The sequence below is a fragment of the Protomyctophum bolini genome (assembly GCF_963924005.1).
Source record: "Protomyctophum bolini genome assembly, chromosome: 22".
Taxonomy (NCBI): Eukaryota; Metazoa; Chordata; class Actinopteri; order Myctophiformes; family Myctophidae; genus Protomyctophum; species Protomyctophum bolini.
In genome coordinates, this window is record NC_137883.1 from 20,684,484 (window position 1) to 20,702,111 (window position 17,628).

At 43.3% G+C, this 17,628-nt stretch overlaps 1 protein-coding gene across 1 annotated transcript in view; it reads right to left on the minus strand.

Moving 5' to 3' along the window:
* The window catches only part of astn2 (astrotactin 2), a gene marked incomplete at both ends in the record, with an annotated part of 472,482 nt that overhangs the window by 341,564 nt on the left and 113,290 nt on the right, over nucleotides 1-17,628 (minus strand). Inside the window, one exon of the mRNA XM_080756633.1 lies at nucleotides 5,892-6,336. Coding sequence (XP_080612759.1) covers nucleotides 5,892-6,336 — 445 coding nt within the window. The remainder of the gene's footprint in view (nucleotides 1-5,891; nucleotides 6,337-17,628) is intronic.

The following is a 17,628-nucleotide window of genomic DNA, read 5'->3' on the forward strand; positions in this document are numbered from 1 at the left end:
CTGTAGCTTCTCTATCTGGGCAGCTTCTTAAAGCTTTCAACCCCCCCCCCCCCCCCTCTACCCCAGATTTGAACCGTTTCTTGCAGTACTGACATTTTTACCATTGACCTAACAGAGCCTGCTTGCTCGCTTGGGGTATAACATTGAATCTTGACCATCAGGTCAAAATGTCAGATCCGAGGTGAGATATGACCTTTGACACAGTCTAAATGTCTCAGTACAAAAGCAGGGAGACAAATGACAACCACCTCAATTGTATTACCATAAAGAATGGACAAAACTACATGTATTAATTAAAAAAGGAACATAGTGCCTCTTTAACAGTGATGAAACACATCTTGACTCAGTTGTTTGTCTGCAGTCACAGCGCTGTACTGAAAGCTTGGCAAGACATTGGGGTGAGCCTTTGACCTTCTGCTAAGATGTGTGTGGCATGGATAGATGTGTGCTGATGAGGGGGGCTGATGTTAATTGCAGGATCCTGGGAGCCTGTCACACAAGGAGATCTCCTCCATGCAACCTGATTTACGATGCCTGCGCTGCCCAACGCATTCCCCCAACGCCACAGGGTTCCTGCTGAATAACCAAATTGACAGGCCTCGTTTGTTTGGTTGCCCGCATAACAAAAGGCGGTGCCACGCGCAGACCTGCAACGCATGGGTCATAATGGCTGGGGAGAAGGCTATTGAACCGAGCTGAATGGGGTCATCCGTCAGCGGAGAGAGACAGAGAGATAAAAGATGGCTGGTATTTGGAGACCTTTGGGAAGTCAAATGGCATAGAACAGGTGGGACAGGAGTTAATTGTGTCTGTATTGAAATGTCACTGCTTAGTTAGTGCTGCACACATAGACTGGGAGGCACGAGGTCACCACTAATAGTTTGTGACCCATCTGTTGAGAAATATTGAACTGCTTGTGAAAATAAATAAAAGGGCCATTAAAAGAGATAATTAAAGAGATAGGTGCTTCCATCCAGCCGACGTAGTGGCTGGTTCCACATTCCGTGAAGCCTGGATTAAATACCGGTAATTATACCTCTTAGTCCTGACCTAGTAAAATGATGCATAGTTACTGTCACAATCAGACAATTATTTCATAATCATCTAATAGCAATTATTTGAGATAATCACAATTATGTTGGCGTGATAGTCATAATCATTTCCGTGTTGAAAAGTGTTCATACAGTATATACAACAATACAATACAACAAGCTTGTAGATAAATAAATAGCAGTAACTCTTTGTATATAATTCATATTTATTTGATGTATCTTCCCTGTGCAATGTTTAACCCATTCATAGGACTAAGGCCAATTCTAAAAACGCCTTCTAAATACTGACCTAGTTTTTCTGAAAAGCTTCAAATATTTATTCAGAAATTACTAAAATGGATGTGGATGTTTAAGGGCAGGATGCACTTTCCATTAGGTTAAATTGTGTTGTGTTGAGTAGTGTCAACCTTAAAGCCCCAAACACCAGGGTCGCCATGCAACTCCTCGCAACGATTGTGACCCATTGGTGTGGTTTGGGCCATTGAATTGAACCAGTTGAATCACTTGGGTCGACGTTCAACAGACATATCACACCGCTGGGACGGACGCCAACACCGTCTCATCCCGTCTCGACCTTAGACTATATATTTATAGAGACGGCACCCGGAGGAAACCCTGAGGCGAAATGGACATAGTGGCCGAATTTGGTATCGCAGCTTGGGGCCAAAGCTTGTCCGTTGACTATCATTACGCACGTTCATGATGACAGGTGAACGCTGTTTCATACGTGAACACGTGCAATGATAGTCAACGACCAGCGTGTTCACGATTTGGCCCAATCCATCCCAGAATGCACTCTGTTCCTACCCGGAAGGAGGAGTGAAATCGCCTCATGCGCTTTTGAGCAACATAATGCAAGTGGATGGGAGGAGAAATCCGGTGCCGTCTCAATTAATATATACTCTAAGGTCTCGACCCTTTGGTACTCTCCTTTGAGGATTCCTGAACTGAATTAGAACTGTGCTGTTCAACTAAACATTCGTCTCAAGAGAAGAGCTATTCTATTCTGAAAATCAATCTCACACACACACACACACACACACACACACACACACACACACACACACACACACACACACACAAGCACAAGCCTTTGATGCATGTGACTTAGAACCTGTGTCCTCAGCTCTCTCTTGAATCGTCTCCTCTGTGCTATGGGAGGTGTTCCCCTCATTGTGTGGTGACAATACATTACAGCTGGCGATTAGCACAGGGGACGGGTTTGTAAGAGTACTGATACCACCTCTTCACCTGAACACCTTGCTTCTCTCTTTTTCCCTTTCATTCCCCGATTCCCATCTTTCTACATACGGTAGGTACCAACAATAATTAACCCCTGACATGTCACCTTGCTGCATGGTGTAATGTGTTTTTCTTTCCTTTTTGTCTGGATCAGTGGAGCTGGTCCAAGAGATGTACTTGCCTTTGACCGAGTCAGTCACTGAGTGATGGGATTACAGCATTGGTCGGCCGGTTGGCCTAACAATGGACTAGTGGGCCAATACAGAGAAATCATCCCACCAGGCTATGGGATGTAGTGAGTGTACCTGAACCTGCCTTAAGCACATGTATTGTAAATAGTTAAAAAAATTAGAATATAGGTACAGTAAGCAAAGCAACTCTATTCCAATGTGAAATTAGACCGGGTCATGGCATTCTATTAATCAGTAAATGGCTAGCCGGATCAATTTCCCATAATCTTTATATACATTGTACACAGTTTACCATATACAGTACACAGGCATCCATAACTTACAGTATGCAACGGCTAATTATTATATATTTTTTAACAAACGTTACACTTCAGAATGCCAACAGAGATTGCACAGAAACTATTATAATACAGTCAGTGCAATGATAAAATCTCATCCAAGTGCGTACATGTCTTATTAATAATTTGAAGAAGTGTAAATCCAGGTCAAAATGCAAATGTGTCTGGGCATGGAAATCAATCTTATTAATGTAACTACTTATTCAGGCTGTTCCATAGCAAAATAATTAAGTTATGCACAGTATGTACAGTACTGTATGACAGGCAGGCAGACAGACAGACGTTTAACCACTTTAACCAATATTTTAAACGAAAGAAAATCTGGATAGGCTATTATAATGGCCGGCGGATAATGTCTAAATGACATTTATCTTTATATATATTTTTTCCATTGTGTATTTGGCAGATTTCCACAAGTGGCTGCACCTGTCACATGGTGGCTGGACTGCGACGCTACCGTGCCCAGTGGAATTCACGCCTCAGGGGATGTTTTCGTGGATCTTATGGTGGGGCAAGTTGTCAATTCGGGTGGGCCTGCTGATTGTTTTGAAACGCTGAGGAAGGCCGACGTGCCAAAACACGTCTGTTTCTCTAGATAGACAGCTGCTGTGTGTGTTCATTGTAAATAAATAAGTTCATGAATCCTCATAAGAAACTACTCAAGAGAGTGTGGATATTCCTTTTTCTATGTATCGTCAAGAATCTGCATGAGACTAACCTCGCCTCACCAGGCTTTCCACCTCGGAGGAAAGCCTGGTCTCTGTTCCAAAAGTGCCGTATGATGCGGTCGGGAGCGGATGATATCGTTACGTCATGTTACAAAACAAAATTGTACAAAACAATACTACAACATAACGTAGCGATATCATCCGCTCCCGACCGGTTCATGAACCCGAAATGGAATGGTGCCCAGGCTAGCATGAGACGTTTTTTGATCCGGTGGGAAATTTTGTCCGCTCTCCTCTCTCCTCCAAGCCCTCCCATAGATCAGTGGTGGTTCCAGATACAGATACAAACAAAACGGTGTCAAACAAGGACAACCTAGATTGGGCCTTTTATTTGCCACAATAGGCCTGTGCATTTTGGAATGACCTGCCTGAGAACATCAGGCTAGCAAAGTCAGTGTATACACTTTTATAGAGGGTCTGTTTTTGTGTCCTTATATTTTCATTCTCTTTTATTGTTTCTCTCACAATTTTTTATCCTTCTGTGCCCTTTTATTATGTTGGTATATGACGCCACCTAGTTCTGCACTCCCTGTGGTGGTGTGGAACACGTGTCTAATTTGAAGTCGGTTCTCGCGTTATGTGGATTACCAACGTACACAAAGACTTGGTGCATTTATAGATGGACAATGTTTTTGCATAGGACGGGATTCATTGAAAGATTGTGCTCGTGTTAATATAATATAATCACACATATGTGTCACAAAATGAAGAGTTATTGTTATTGCAAAAACAGATGAATGGATTCACTCAAACAAACCAACTGGTTGATGACACAGCCTAAGCACTGGCTGTACTGTTGGGAATAATAGCGGCCAAAGCCAAGCATGGACATCTAGGTTGTGCCATCTGGGGCCTTGGCACTAGCAATGCTCATGCATGGACAAGCAGAAAGGACCACTGTCGCTCCCACAGTATCTCTTATATTTCAATTTTTTTATGCTCCGGTTTAAATTCTTCCAATTCACATGCTTTCCATTTAGAATCACACAGATATTATCCTCCTTTTTTTCTTCTAAAGACAACCACTGATCGAAACTTTAACAAACTACTCCCATGTCTGCAGACGATCAGCGATCCCCACCTACTGTTATGTGGGAAAATCCAAATACAAGCGAGTTGCAAGAACAACGGTGCGAATGGCCGCCAACAAACCTACAGTACGTGCTCTGCTTTAAAAACCACCATAGTTTAATCACTTATACCCTAAACATTGATCAGAGTCCCCCTTTTTTTAACCTCTACACCAAATCACTTTGCAGAAAATAGCGGACATACAAGTTCACAAAACGCGTCGCAACACGTTGGCTATTGTCACTGAATGTTTGTCCCAGCATATGGACGCAAGCATAGGGCCGCACTCGTTCGGGAGTGGGAGCCTGCTGTGCCCGCGGGACACAACGTAAATGTTGCGGGCACGAGCGGTATTTAAATATCTGCGGGAGGGAACAGGCGGTTAAGATAAAACCAGCGGGTGCCGCATCCACCTGCAATTAACCAGATACAGAGCTTATACACTTAGCAAGATATGAATATGTCTGAGGAGAACGAAATTTCCCCTACTGTGCTGGACAACGCACCGTAGGTAGCCTATGTGGAGTCTCACTCGCTCTCCAAGAGACATTTTCAGGCACGCTCCCAAACATGTGCATGACTCATGAGCGCATCCCGCAGGCACGGAGGAGGAATTCGTTTTCTCTGTAACGGACATAATCTGTTCTGAACCCCTTTTTGCTTTTCCCTGTGTGCGTCACTCTCAGCAATAATAACGTTTAACAGAACACAAAGATGACAAAAAAATGGTATAACCATCAGCACACCTCTCTCTCTCTCTCTCTCTCTCTCTCACATAGTACACTTTTATAGAGGGTCTGTTTTTGTCTTCTTATCTTTTCATTATCTTGTATTGTTTCTCTCACTATTTTTTATCCTTCTGTGCTCTTGTATTATGTTTATTGTGTGTCCAGTCGCAATATAAACACTTTCCCTCTGTCTTTGACTGTGAGCAACTCCTCACACAAATAAACAACCCCTCTCTCGTGCACGCCTGCTCAATCTCAACAACTGTTTGGGTTAAATGTAATGTTTTTCGATCTCAATGGAAATATTGCTGGTTTAGCGGGACAAAAGGATACAATTGCTGGATGGTGCGGGACTAAATGGGACGGGCGGGAGCGGTAGACAAACGCTCACTGCGGGCGGTGAAAAAATAAATCATCGCGGGAGCGGGCAGGATTGGTCAGAAATCCAACGGGAGCGGGTGGGATAAAAAAAACTGCGCATGCAGGGCTCTGACGCAAGGGTGTAACTGGTTAAGGATGGACTTTTGAGTATACAACTAACCTCTCTTATCCAAATTATGCTTCAGCCCATCCTCCTTGCACAGGGTATCTCCGTGGAAATGGGGTCCCTGCCCGTGGACGACGCCGCTCCCAAAGTCGTCCTTGGCCTTCCCGTCGCTCAGCTGGTTGTGGAGCTGGTTGGGCGTGGAGTTCTGCGTGTGTCCCGCCGAGTCGTCCTCGTCGCCGTCGTAGTCGTCTAGGATGGGCGTCTCGCGGATGGGCATGCCGATGACCGAGCCGCCGTGCTGATGTGTGCCCCGGGACGTGGCCCGGAAGCTGTCGCGGCCCTGCGGCCCCAGCAGCACCGAGGGGATGTAGTGGATCTCGTGGGTGGCCTCGGTGCTGGCGCTCTTCTGGGGGACGCGCCGGCGCTTACACCAGCGGTGTCGGGTGTACAGGACCAGGGTGAAGAGGAGGATTAGCAGCAACAGAGCGATGAGGCCACCCTGGATGAGAGCAGAGCAAGAGAGAGGAAGGAGAAAAGGGGGTGAAAAGGTGTGAGAGAAAGACATATTGCTACACCTTTGGTATTTACACCTCAAAAGGTTAAAGGAGCAAAGCTGGCTGGCAAGAAACACACATCCAGGAGTTCTTTTTTGAAAAGAGAGGAAATGAAATGACGGTGCCCCGGCGGCAATGATGACTAAATGTCAAGATTTTCATAAGGAATGACACATGCACACACAACGTGCACTAGTCTGTCTCTCTCTCTCTCCATCTCTTACACACACGTGGGCAGACGCATGCACGCACACCCGCTCTCTCTCTCTCTCTCACACACACACACACACACACACACACACACACACACACACACACACACACACACACACACACACACACACACACACACACACACACACACACACACACACACACACACACACACACACACACACACACACACACACACACACACACACACACACACACACACACACACACACAATAAGAGAGTATAAGCATTCAAATTAATAGCAGGATGATACCCAGCATGTATTGCATGACGAGTGGAGCCAAAACTATGCCCTAACACGGTTACTAACACCCCATCCCATAATCTTTACCCTAACTTTAACCGCACAAAACCCCTGCCTAAATGTAACCATGTCTAAAGTACTGCTCAGCTGTCTCCAGCCGTTTGCTGAATGCATCATGAGCATTGCCCTGCAAACAGATCCATTCTACCACCCGACCAGAAGCTTTGCCGTGGTGTGTGTCCCTTTCCACAGCCGTGGGCTTTCACACGTTAATGTGACAGGGTTATTTGTCTTTCTTCTCCCATCTCTCACAAGTCCTGGCTCTGCTCCAATAATTCTACCAAGACGCATCACACCGCCGCATGGTTTGTTCCATTCGACGACATCATAGGCACTTCAAAGACCCCTGGACACATGCAGGCTGTGACTGGATTATACACTTAAATCCATGTGCAAAAATATGGAATGAGAGGGAGGATATGTAATATTCTGTTGATTTTTCACGGGTGACTCACATGGCTTTTTAACAAATCTTTATTTAAGAAACTATATTTAAAATCCAGTATTTTTTTCAAGAAGGTTAAAAATCATGTCATGATTTCAATACATCAAAGAACGCAAACCTAAAAGACACAGAACCCCCCCCCCCCCCCCCCCCCCCACTCCCACTAACCTAAAATAATATACTGGATATTAATGTATTAATTTATTCATGTATAATTTATGAGAGAGAGAGAACCTAGAAGATTATAAATCGTGTGTGTATCCCTGCACCAATCCTGTATATCTGCACCATATTGATCTGTGTGTGTGTGTGTGTGTGTGTGTGTGTGTGTGTGTGTGTGTGTGTGTGTGTGTGTGTGTGTGTGTGTGTGTGTGAGCGCATGCATGCGTGCAGCTCCAATTAACCTTATCTGTGTTATAAATAATTTCCAGTGTTGTGTTAGAGAAACAGCTTTCAATCAAGACCTATTGTACATTGACCTACTCATTGCTTTTGTTCTCCAACTATAGCTTTATGGTATTTGACAGGCAATGTAAGAAAGGTCTGTGACTTAAGATGTTGTGAAATACACAACCTTGTGTTTTACATGTTGTGCGCGACGTGCGTGAGACATGCATGTGTCTGTCAACCTGAAGATCTATTGGCAACAAGACAGAAATTGCAACGTCACCAATTTGAAAGTAAACTATATAAGCATCTGTTCTCCATGTGCACACACACACACACACACACACACACACCTGCAGCATATACTGTACACACTGTTAAGCATGCGCGCACACACACACACACACACACACACACACACACACACACACACACACACACACACACACACACACACACACACACACACACACACACACACACACACACACACACACACACACACACACACACACACACACAAACTAAGTCACTCTTGGCAGTATGATGAATAAAAGCCACAGGGGGTCATTCATCACAACATTTAAAATTCCATCTTCATGAGGAAAAACAAACCCCTTTCAAATTATAACTCATGCACTGCTGGGTGTCCATAAATCACACTGCCAGCCCAGGAGGACTAGTAGTACGGTCAAAGTTGTTCATTAATCTACTCCATGGCACTCCCACGACACCTAGCTTTATTTATGCTGAACTTTTAAATATTATGGATATGGCGTATGTAACAAACAAGCCCAAAAGAAGCAACTAGGCAATTTGAATGTATAGCCGATCTACAAGTTCACAACGTGTCACATGTAGATTTACTATTAAAACAATACTAATAAAGTGAAATTAAAAAAATTAAATAAAGTAAATTTGAAATATTTTTCCGATACAAATCTTATTGGGTGGGGGATCCGAACAAATTCATAGTCTATTCATTTGTGGGGGTCCTTGCCATGAAAATGTTTAAGAACCACTGGTTAAACAATTAGGAAACAAGCCCAAATAAACAACTATACACTTATAAAGAAGCCCCCCCCCCCACCATCAAAAAAAATTAATAATAATGCTATCCAGAACTACCAATATTTAAAAGCAACTTAGAAAGAAAAAGAAATAGAAAAACAAGCCCAAAATCGCTTATAACAAGCGGACACGGCGACACTGCTCACAAAAATGGAGGAAACGGAGCAGTACCGACAGAAATCATGGAGGCAGTGTAGCTCCCATGATCGCCTGAAGTACTTCTACTTCAAGCGAGACATCCACCCCATTGGTGACAATTTGCCCAAAATAGGGACACCAGGGTTAATGTGGCTAATGGCCTCACAGGCCATTAGCCACACAATAGCTCTGCCCATGCACCCCAATGCTGCCAAAGGGTACATCATTATGACCTCATTGACTGTTGCTATGTTTGTTGTCCAAAATGTTTCTGATCTGCCCTCTAGTGCAGTGGTAATGTTTCTGATCTGCCCTCTAGTGCAGTGGTAATGTTTCTGATCTGCCCTCTAGTGCAGTGGTAATGTTTCTGATCTGCCCTCTAGTGCAGTGGTAATGTTTCTGATCTGCCCTCTAGTGCAGTGGTAATGTTTCTGATCTGCCCTCTAGTGCAGTGGTAATGTTTCTGATCTGCCCTCTAGTGCAGTGGTAATGATTCTGATCTGCCCTCTAGTGCAGTGGTAATGTTTCTGATCTGCCCTCTAGTGCAGTGGTAATGATTCTGATCTGCCCTCTAGTGCAGTGGTAATGTTTCTGATCTGCCCTCTAGTGCAGTGGTAATGTTTCTGATCTGCCCTCTAGTGCAGTGGTAATGTTTCTGATCTGCCCTCTAGTGCAGTGGTAATGTTTCTGATCTGCCCTCTAGTGCAGTGGTAATGTTTCTGATCTGCCCTCTAGTGCAGTGGTAATGTTTCTGATCTGCCCTCTAGTGCAGTGGTAATGTTTCTGATCTGCCCTCTAGTGCAGTGGTAATGTTTCTGATCTGCCCTCTAGTGCAGTGGTAATGTTCCTGATCTGCCCTCTAGTGCAGTGGTAATGTTTCTGATCTGCCCTCTAGTGCAGTGGTAATGTTTCTGATCTGCCCTCTAGTTCAGTGGTAATGTCTCTGATCTGCCCTCTAGTGCAGTGGTAATGTTTCTGATCTGCCCTCTAGTGCAGTGGTAATGTTTCTGATCTGCCCTCTAGTGCAGTGGTAATGTTTCTGATCTGCCCTCTAGTGCAGTGGTAATGTTTCTGATCTGCCCTCTAGTGCAGTGGTAATGTCTCTGATCTGCCCTCTAGTGCAGTGGTAATGTCTCTGATCTGCCCTCTAGTGCAGTGGTAATGTCTCTGATCTGCCCTCTAGTGCAGTGGTAATGTCTCTGATCTGCCCTCTAGTGCAGTGGTAATGTCTCTGATCTGCCCTCTAGTGCAGTGGTAATGTTTCTGATCTGCCCTCTAGTGCAGTGGTAATGTTTCTGATCTGCCCTCTAGTGCAGTGGTAATGTTTCTGATCTGCCCTCTAGTGCAGTGGTAATGTTTCTGATCTGCCCTCTAGTGCAGTGGTAATGTTTCTGATCTGCCCTCTAGTGCAGTGGTAATGTCTCTGATCTGCCCTCTAGTGCAGTGGTAATGTCTCTGATCTGCCCTCTAGTGCAGTGGTAATGTTTCTGATCTGCCCTCTAGTGCAGTGGTAATGTTTCTGATCTGCCCTCTAGTGCAGTGGTAATGTTTCTGATCTGCCCTCTAGTGCAGTGGTAATCCACCAGTGGTCCAAGAGGGGGTTCCAGGGTTTACAGCCGCAGAGAATGGATTTACCAGACACTGCGCGCTGTGCCTGTGATTCTGAGCCTAGCATGAAAACCCTGCCCTGTCAACCCCCCCCCCCCCTAAAAATAGGCAGAAAATACTGGAATGTGTCAAGATAGGGGGAAAAAAGCTAACAAACTGAAAATGTTGGATTTAGTTTTAACCTTTTTTTAAACTCAGAGGCAAATATTGTACATTTATTTGAAATCTTTAGTTAGTTACTTTGATTATTATTACAAATCATACATTTTACACTTCAGCCCATATACATTTCGGCCATTTGAAAATAACAGATCTACACGCTCACAATGTGCCGCAATGGGACACATTTTGAGCTTGTAGATCTGCTATTTTCAAATGTTTTTATACATTTGAAAACTTGAAATGAGACATTCTGCATAATGAGCACTTTTACTTTTGGTACTTTAAGTATACATTTTTATACCAATACCTTTTACTCAAGTACATGTTGAATTTACTTGTAACAGAGTATTTCTAAATTGCAGTACTTTTACTTTTATTTTGTTATACTGGAAAAAGCTTGCATATATCGGTATCGGTTAATATCGGTATCGGAAATTAGGAGTTCAATAATACAATATCGAGATATCAGATATCGGTAAAAAAGTCAATATCAGACTATACTTTAATTCCATGCCAATGTAAAGGAGGCATGGATGTATGGTATGTGAGTGAGTGACAGGGCACATTATAAGTGGTTCTTCAGGCGCAAATACACTATTGAATAACTTTCCACTTGACCGCTTGGACCAGTTTGAATACAGTATTGCCTAGAAAATCGCCTGCAGTTCTCTGCTGTCACTCCCACCACCAGCTGCATCAAAATGTCGAGCTGTGTTTCTTTCGTGTACCCTTGGTAAAGTGTTTTTAAAACCACCCACAGGCCAAATGGCAGATCAAATCACGTTTTTTTTTTTTTAGAAAATAGAGTTACTGGAAGATTTGAGATGAGAGTGATGGGGAGTGAGAGAAAGCAAAAGAGAGATAAAGTTTAAACTGCACTGGCGTGACCAATGGAGCTGGCTCGAATATAATGCAGCTAATAATTATTTTGCAAAAGTAGTAGTAGATAGTCTCGCTAGGGCAGTGTCACTAGAGGATGTGCACACAATGTAGGCTAATGAGGTAATGACTTGTTAATCTCTTCTGATGTACATAAATCACAAGTTCTGCTAAATCAGCCTATACACTATACTATCCACAGCACAAATGTCTAGATGCTGTGTACGATAGCCATGCTATGAGGTTGCCAAAGCAGGGTTAGCAGTACTACCTAGCCTTTAGATTTCGGGTACAGCCTTTAGTTCTGACATACTATTGGTCCGACTGTCATTGGAACGACAACCTACAACAACAACATAACCATAACCGCAAGCACGGGAGCAGCGCATGTTCAACCACATGTCCGACCGTTAGTTTCTGCATGTCGGACCTTGGCAGAACACATCAAAGGTACATGTCAATAGTGAGATAGATGCAAGCTTCCATTAATATTATGAGAATTACTATGGCACCAGATCAGTTTGTTCAGGTGGGTAAATTATTGGCAATTGTTAGCCAAATCAAACGTAATGTTACTGGGCCAGTGGTTACTGGTTATAGTGTTGAGGCCAATGATATTGAAAGGACCATTCTAAATTCATGTCAAGCCCCGATGAGTGGTGACAATTACATCGTTTGAAAAATACATTAATTTCCATACGTAAGGAGCACATCATTATTAGCCTAGCATCGATCAACCGATAGGAACAATATTCTGAAACCGATGATGTAAAAATAAAATATGTTAGAGAAGACTCGTTCAAATTTCAGCTAATAATTGTCCTTTTCTGCTAATGCCTACTTGCAGATCATTGACATAATGAATTGCATTTTTATAGCGCTTTTCCATGTGCTCAAAGCGCTTTACAATAGTTCATTCATTCATACATTGGGAGGTGAAGCGGCGAACAGTCGACGCCAGCGTCCTCACTTCCCACATTCACACACCAATGGTGGCAAGCTCACACCAACCGACTAATTGGAGGCAATGTGGGGTTCAGTGTCTTGCCCAAGGACACTTCGACATGTAGACAGGAGGAGCCGGCCCAGGGATCATTGGATGACCTGCTCTACCTCCTGAGCCACAGCCGTCTGTACATACACTGTATCATTGAACATTTAATTAAGGAAATGTCTGTCTGAATGAATGAAATAATGTCTGTCCGAAACACTCAGTGTCACTGCTGTTCTCTGCCTGCACCACTGGCTCTCAATTTACACACAGGCATTGACAATTAGGCTACATTATGGACGTCTTAACGAGGCCCTTTCTCACTTTATCAAACTGTACGCCATTTATTAGCGTTGATTGTCTGTTGCGTTACACCACTGGGAGGCTGGGAGGTACACTTCTGGCGCATGGAGGGACTAGGCTCTGTGAGTTCATTATATCCAATTAACGGTCTTAAATTTCACCTGAAAACTTTCCTTACAGTCACCATACAGTAGTTGCATGTTGAACCAAACTCCTTTCTTGATTTATTCTACTCACATTTGATCTCTCTTTCATCTTGTCACCCTGTCTTGCACCTTTCTACTTCCCCTCATGTGACTCCTCTTTTGTCTGACTCTCTCTAGAGTCTCTCTCTCTCTCTCTCTCTCTCTCTCTCTCTCTCTCTCTCTCTCTCTCTCTCTCTTTCTTTCTCTCTCATGCTTCATCACATCTTTCTTTGCAGTACAACAGCCATGCAAATTCACACTGGCGCTTGTAGCCACAAGGGAAAATTGGTTCTCTGTTCATCTTAAGACCATACAAATCTCTGCTGCTTAAGTCCTGAGCAATTCCATGGGGAGAAGAGTCTCTATAGGATGCTCACTGCCACTATGCAGGACAGCGTTTCATACTTTCTTTTCATACAAGTCATTTCTGCTCCCTTGCTATACCCGTCCATTATTTTCTCTAAAACAGCTCTCCAGCATGACTTGAGAACGTACATCTCACAATCCATTCTTATATGCCATAATGAGTGAGTGAGTGTGCATATGTGCGTGCGTGCGTGTGGCCGTGAGGTTACATAATACATGATGCGTCTGATTGTGTGCTGCATCAAATACACTTTTCATGCCACGCACACACACACACACACACACACACACACACACACACACACACACACACACACACACACACACACACGCACGCACACACAGGCAAAAGAAAAACACATGCAATGCAATGTCCATGTTGCAGTAGAAGTAGACTCACTTTGTAAAAGCCAGCCCACTGCAGGACCATGTGTTGAACAACTCAGAGCTGCAATCATTACAGAGGCAGTGGACTTTTTGCGCGGGGCATAGGGCAGGTTATACAGTAGTAATTGAATATATTCACCAATATGGTAGGAGATATAATATTTCCTCTCATGCAGGGTGCAGAACAGTGCCATCAACTGATTGTCAGCTGTATTCTGTGCAGCAACTGTGCTGGAGCAACTTTTAACATCATCTTTCAACACATTTCAACATCCCAATCTGATCTCCCAACTCTACAGTCTGTAACGCAGCCAGGGCAAGTCAGCTCCTTGTGTTCCCACCTTAACCCATTTAGGATTGAGGCCGATTCTAAAAAATGCTTGAGTTAAAAACGTTCGCTCTGAAAGAATATATACAAAGATTTGCCCCACATTTTAACGATTAAAATAAAATAGCAGACCTACAAGCTCGTCGTGCGGCACAACTTGTAGATCTGCTATTTTTCAACGGGTAAAGTTTAAATTAATGGTTAATGTGGTTGCAAGCCAGGTCTTAATGGGTTAAAGATAGAATATGTCCATATATATATAAAAAATACTGTAATTGACTTGAATGTCTGAGTGAATGAATGTCTGAATGAATGAATGAAACACTGCCGCTGCTGCTCACTGCCTGCACCAATCGCCCTCACTTTTCACACAGGCATTGACCATTATGCAGGTCTTAACTTTTTCCCATTTAACAACTTATAAATTAATAATTACTTTATTAGTGAATACAAATTTCCCCATCTACTTACATGGGAAAACGCGCAACCTCACACCTCCACCCCTAGCGACACTGTTCTCAGTGTTACCCCACTGTCATGCTTCCTCTGCTACGGCCGCAACACGACAAACAGTGGCCTATACAATTTTGCGCCTGGCGCGTGTGTATTGTGTGTGTGTGCATGTGCAATTTGTGCATACACGGCCAAGTGCACATTTTGTGTGTACTGTGCGTGTGTGTGTGTGTGTGTGTGTGTGTGTGTGTGTGTACGCGTGGCAAGGTGCACATTTTGAGTGGGGCACTGGGACTGCAACCGTCTTCAGTTCGCTATAAACACAAGTTACACAACACGAGATACAACAGTCTAGAACGTGCTCACAGTGCTCTGTGTCTCTCCCTAGCTCTCAAACTACTTTCACTGGGCTCGCACGCGCGCGCGCGTGTGTGTGTGTGTGTGTGCACGTCAGCGTGTGTGTACTGTGCATCAATAATATAATCCACCACTTGACGGAAGGGGATCCTGTGCCGTCGGTAAAATACATACAGACAGTCGCAATGACCAAAGTTTGTCGCAAGCCCGGTGGCTGCCTGTCGACACCACACACACAGTGTTGCGATGCGACACATTGTGAGCTTGTAGATCTGCTATTTTCAAGATTATATATTTGAAAACTTTAAACAGGACTTTCCGCATAATGACTACTTTTACTTTTCGTACTTTAATTACATTTTGATGCCAATACTTTAGTACTTTAACTCAAATACATTTTGAATTCCAGACTTTCACTTGCAACGGAGTAGTTCTATATTGCAGTATTGATACTTTTACATCGAGTACTTTTTCCACCACTGCTAAAAATGCTATACAACCCTACAGACTGCATTACCATGCAATCTACTGTTCACTATCTCACTCTGCAGAGGATGAACCCTACTGATTTTGGCCACTCATAGGCCAACATGTCTTTTGAGTTCACCCCTGCCGCCATGCACTGAGAGTGTGGCAGCCTGGAAAACCAGACGAATCTGCCAGAGCGAGGAAAGAAATGTAGCCCCCGGCAGATTTACGCAGTGTAGTAGTGATATTGTCTGGCCACGCGAGGCTACGATTGTGGAGCTCCAAAGGATGATCAATGTCAGACAGACGGTTCCTTCTCACACCAGCCCCTTGGCCTTGTTCATGGTTAAAGTACATACATACAATGCAATACATTACATGTGCAGTATGTGTATACTTATACTGTTCCTGAAGTTGGTTCATAATTATGTCTTACATCTTAGAAACATTTCATGGAAGTTAATCGCTTATATTCATAATTATTTTCGTCTTTATTCCTGTTTGTTTTGCAATTAAACAGCTGCATACAACTAACACGTCAGCCTTTCATTGCATATATCTTTATATTTGAAAGACAAAACATAATAATTCAAAACTGCAAGATGCCTGACTCTGTGTGCTAAGGATTAGCTATACAGTACCTTTGTAAATTTAAAATAAAGTTAATCCAGTGTGCTCTCAAGCTGAGCACGATAATGGGCAAACATCTGAACTCCCGTCCTCAGTTGTGAAACTAATTACAGTCACATTTCCAAAGCAGTCTAATTAGGTATTCATCAAACTTACTTTAAAGTTTCAAGTAATGCGGTGTCTGCAAGAGACACTGCAAGGGCATACAGTGGATACAGTGGGCTGTCAGAACAATTTAAAGGAGTTCCAGTCTGCAAATTTGTTTGTGACTTGCCTGCTATCGGCTATCAAACCATCCATTTCCACCCTAAGTGGAAAATGCTGGTCTATGTCGCATCCATTTTCAACATTTATGTACTGTAAATGGAGTAGAGTGGAGAGGATATTTTTATCCTGCCCCTCCCCACCTCAAGTGGAAGAGTGCATCGCTGCATGTCTGGCTGACATGACATCTCACAGTGGATGTCTTCTCACCACCTCAAGCTGAACCCAGACAAGACAGAGCTTCTCTTTTTTCCCAGGTAAGACACTCGATCCTGTAGGTTTACACTCTAACATTTTAAGGATCAGACCCTCACCCAGGAGTCTGCCCAGCTCTTTATCCAGACATCAGTCACATCAAAACGTAACTACTGTAACTCTCTCCTTACTGGCCCACACCGGCATGTGCATTTAAGCCCCTCCAAATGATCCAGAATGCCGCAGCACGCTTGGTCTTCAACCAGCCAAAATGTTCACATGTCTCCCTTCTCCACTGCCTCCCAGATAATGCCCGCACAGAGTACAACACACTAAGGCCTACAAAGCAACCAGAGTTATGACACGCCCATATCTTCAAAGCCTGATCCAAACCTCTCCCGCTCACTCAGAACGGTCCCTAAAAGCATCAGGGACAATGCTTCACGCACTGCTGTTTACTATACAAATCTATAACCTCGTGTTTATCTTGCTTACTGTAAATCACTCTGGATTAAGAGGTCTAAATGCCTAAATTGTAAATAAACACATCAGACAAATATGTACAATATCCAATACAGATCCATCAAAATATGCCTCGACCATGGGTTTCATGATGATAAGTAATAACGGAGAAGAAAGCACACTAATTATGTGCGCTAATTTCACAGATTATTAGTTATATATACTGTGTATATATATATATATTAGGGATGATCGATTAATCGGTAGCATAATCGGAATTGGCCATATCGGAATGGTCTCAAAACAATACAGATTATTTAATCGGTTTTCACCAGCAAAAAAATAAATAAAAATGTAATTTAATTTGTGTACAGTAGTCATTCAGTTGTGAAGACAGACACTTGGAAAAGAGTATATGCTATTTATTGATTGATTGAATACTTTATTAACATGATTTGGGCTAAAATCCTAGGGCTGGTTTCCATTGTGGTCCTCTGTATAATATCGGAATCGGTCAGAATCGGTAACGGCAGATATGACCCTGCAAATATAGGGTCATAATTTCATAATCGTGCACCCCTAATATATATATATATACTGTATATACACATACATACAT